This window comes from Pundamilia nyererei, unplaced genomic scaffold (genome assembly GCF_000239375.1).
Source record: "Pundamilia nyererei isolate P.nyererei 1_Seehausen unplaced genomic scaffold, PunNye1.0 scaffold00383, whole genome shotgun sequence".
Taxonomy (NCBI): domain Eukaryota; kingdom Metazoa; phylum Chordata; class Actinopteri; order Cichliformes; family Cichlidae; genus Pundamilia; species Pundamilia nyererei.
In genome coordinates this window covers 107,116-111,311 of record NW_005187784.1, presented here as the reverse complement: position 1 = coordinate 111,311, position 4,196 = coordinate 107,116, and the positions used below count along the sequence as shown (strand labels likewise).

Below are 4,196 nucleotides of genomic sequence, written 5' to 3'. Positions count from 1 at the left end.
GTGTTCTATATATATATATATATATATATATGTGTGTGTGTAGGGTTTTTTGTTTTTTTAACACTGCATTTAAATTACCATTCCACTTCTTACTTCTTATCAGTCAGACGGAGGTATTTCTAGAGCCAAAGCAAAACGAGGCTCTTGTCCTTGCTCAGATATCACAAGGACATTGGGATTTTTAAAAATTCGATGTTTTTCCAATGGAGTTTTGAACGCAGCTTGATTAAAAAAGACAAAGCTGCTTCAAATGAGCTTAAATGGAGAGAAACAGCGTGGTAGACATGTGTTCAAACACCTGTGTCCCATCATGCCGTAAAAATGTCATAATTATGTGAGTTATGCCAGCTGTTTGTGCCAATCCTGTCACTGCTTCCTAAAGTTTCTTATATTTAGATTAAATATGAGACACAGAGAAGGAAAACGGGACACTCACTTCCTCCGACCATCCCCGGGGTCTGCCAGCAGGCCAACAGGAGCAGCAGCATCAGCCCGAGATCCAGGTGAAGAGACACGGTCATAACCTCCTCCTGTGTCTCCACGCACAAATACGCACACACCACCACCACCACCAGCACCTCTGGCTCCTTCTGCACGCTTTCTTCTCTTCCTCACCTTCTCACCTCCTTTACCCCACCTCCCCCTGCTGCTTATTTACTGAAGGTCTCGCTACGGGGTCACCACTGTTTCCACATCACCCGTCATCTTCTGCTGCTGCTGGTGCTGCTGCTGTGGAGGGCACAGTTTTGCCAGACCGCACTGGTCGGACTCCCAACTTGCGCGAAGTAGGTCAGTAGGTGTGCAGCCTAAATCCCAGCCTCTGCTCTCTCACCGAGGGCACGGAAAAGCGCAGAGCGGAGCCCGGAGGAGCAGAAGAAGGTGGAGGGAGAAGCTAACAGGTAGTCTCCGTGTCTTGCGGTTTCTGGTTAAATGTCGGAGATTTCGTCGCAGCAGGTGGAAGGTCGGAGCTCGGTCATTTATGAGGAGAAACTGCGCTCATTCGGGGTTCGTGTGGATACATAAGAGGACGGAGGGGCTGATGCCGAGGCTCCCGACGTCTCTCACAGGAGGACGCAGGAGCCCAAAAGGTGGTGCCGTCTCATCCGGAGAACAGCAGGCTGGTTTAAAATCTGGCAGATTGCGGGGAACCTCTGAGGATCAGAAAATATATGTGTGTGCGTGTGTGTGTGCGCAGGAGCTTCAGCCGGGAACTCCTCACGTCAGCCGCAAACACAGCCGATCTGCACCGACACAAATCCTGTCACTACACAGAGCATGGAGGATGATGAGGATGAGGGGGGAGAGGAGAGCGAGAGAGGGAAGGTGGGTGGGAGGGAGGGAGGGAGAGGACAAAGAGGTGCGTTTCTGTTCGCGGAATAACCTGCAAGCTGCCAGAGACGAGCGCTCTGAAGTGCCAACTGTTGCTTATGTAATAAGCCTCGCAGCACTGATCTGAATTCATTCCTTCAGAGATCAACAAGTACAGCCACGAGGCCATCTGCCTCTGACTGGTTTTAAACTGGGTGCTGTTTAACCCTCAATTCCAGTCACAGCCTCCCAGTGGTCTGTGACTCATACTCACTGGTTTTCTATTTGAGCTATAGCTGCCGTTTTGTTACCTTTTAGCCATAGCCTGTATGTAAAAGATGGACATAACCACTGAGAACTGTCAGAATTTTCAAATAGTTGTTAACTTATTAAAAAAAAAAATATTAAAAAAATAAGAAAAGAAATATCATTTGTAGGACAATTTTTTTCTCTTAACCCTTTAAAGCCAGTCAGAGCAGGCACGCTCTGTTTTGCGTAACTATTTTTAAATCCGGGTAGAACTGCAACCATGTAAGCTAGCGCAATAATTTTTTTTGCTTATGAAATGGAGGAGTTGTATTTACATCTTATGCCATCAGCTTGATCTATGTCACGGTTTCCTTCCACATATAGCTTTGCAAAAATGGCATAAAAAGCACTTACAGCAACAAAAACACAATATTCCAGAAACATGCTTTGCCGATCCGATCAGCTGTTCATAACACTTCCTACATCCATCAGCGTGAACTATCCCATGTCTGCCATGACCTGCCCGAAACCGGAAGTGACGTCATTTTGCAGAAATGCAGTTGTTTTTTTTTACCTTCAGAGGAGCCTATACTGGTGTTTTTAAAAGTTATGTTTGACTTTATGACTTTCTTTATCGTTTCTGGGATGCTGAGGACTCAAATTGCACTGCTGGAAATAGTTTTTTTGCAAATTTGCATTATAATATTTATTTTCATTTTTCCTGCAGTATATAAAAATTGGTGTATTTCAAAAATAAAACTATGAAGACACTCAAAATAAATTTCGTGTGATTGGAAACTATTTTGTGCAACTTTTTTGTATTTACAGTTATGAGGGATAAGCCTCTTAAATTTCTCTTTTTATATGTTAAAAAAACAAAAATGATTTTCAATTTTTTGGTAGTTTATTGCACTTTTTTGCAATTTATATAATTACTATGCACTTAATGCATACATATTATTACAATTTGGGCTATAATGGTTGTATTGATGTATATCAACTTGAAATGCTCCCCAAAATGGCACTACAGCATGTAAAAATATAATATAAGCTCTGGCGAACTTGGTTCTATGGCAGGTCTTAAAGGGTTAAGCTATACACTCACTGGCCACTTGATTAGGTACAGCTTGCTAGTACTGAGTTAGACCTTCTTTTGTCTTCAGAACCACCTTAATTCTTTGTGGTATAGATTCAACAAGGTGCTGAAAACATTCCTGGGGATTTTGAGATTGTAGCATCACACAGTTTAATGCAGATTTGTCAGCTGCACATCACAAGGCAAGATGGATCCATGTTTTCATGTTGTTCATGCCAAATTCTAACCATATCATCTGGATGGTATTAGAACAGGTGATGTCGTTATAGTCTTCTATTGCCCAACTTTGGTCAGCCTGTGTGAATTGTAGCCCCAATTTTCTGTTCTTAGCTGACAGGAGTGGCATCTGCTGTGGTCTGCTGCTACTGTTGAGATGCTTTTCTGCACACCTTGATTGTAACAGGTGGTTATTTGAGTTACTGTTGCATTCCTATCAGCTCAAATGGTTTATTACCTATTCAGGTTGTGTATCATGTTTTTATAAAGCACCTAAGCAACTAAGTAATAAAGTAACTAATTACTTTTGAAAAGAAGTAATCAGTAAAGAAACTGGATTACGTTTTTGGAGAAGTAATTAGCAATTAATTACTTTTTCAAGTAACTTGACCAACACTTCTGGTTAGTGAAGTCCAGTTTTGAAGCTCCAGCTGAGTGTCATAAATGACAAGTGATTAGCCAATACAGACGCTGTACTACCAAGTATTACTACCAAGACTTACTTCTAGAAGCTCTTTGGTATAAGAAACTCACTGATACCAAACCTCTTACTATTCTACAGGAAATGAATTTGTGAGCTCTGCCTGTTTGTCTTCTTTTTTACATAAAACACAACAAATATTGTTGTATAATGTTATTTTTCTTTATATGATGAGCAATGTTCCCTGTAATTTTTCATGTGTCTGAGCAAACACAAACTCCCTGAGCGGTCCCTTGGACCACTGTGAGCAACAGCAGACGTTTGCACTCATTCATCTAAGTGACATGGTTTATTAAAAGAATCTAATTACAGTATTTACATTTCTTTTAGAATCCTTTTAATTAAGTGCTTTATCCCACTTACAATGAAAAATTTAAAAAATCTTGTTCATGACCTGTGTAGTATGTTAACACTATTGGAAGTAAAACTAACTTGAACTGTACCAATTTGCTACAGTCTGTATCAAATAAGATGCCACACAAATTATTTACACACACAAAACTATCGACTACACTACACACTAATTACACAACGCAACACACTAACCTTCGACTCCAAACACGCTTAACGTCACAAATCTCTCACATCTCCCGCCGCAGTCACTCCTACAACGTCCCCTTCTTCCTAAACAACCAAATGCCATGTTGCCATATCATTTGTTGATTTGTCAACATGGTACATTTTTCCATCAATAGGAAAGGGCGGAGGTTTTTTTGGTTTTTGGCTTTGCTCACACGCTTTTGAGCGCTTTCCTTAGAAAACGCAGTTTTTACAGTTTCTTCCCGCAGTAAATATAAACAACGATAGTGCTCAGGAATAAACATCACATATATTTATTTTAATCAC

General features: G+C 41.0%; 1 protein-coding gene across 1 annotated transcript in view; it reads right to left on the bottom strand.

The window, feature by feature from the left end:
• The window catches only part of LOC102199726 (fibronectin type III domain-containing protein 5-like), a 67,799-nt gene extending 66,474 nt beyond the window's left edge, over window positions 1–1,325 (bottom strand). Inside the window, exon 1 of the mRNA XM_005752810.2 lies at window positions 437–1,325. Coding sequence (XP_005752867.1) covers window positions 437–521 — 85 coding nt within the window. The 5' untranslated portion in view covers window positions 522–1,325. The remainder of the gene's footprint in view (window positions 1–436) is intronic.
• Window positions 1,326–4,196: the final 2,871 nt, after the last annotated feature.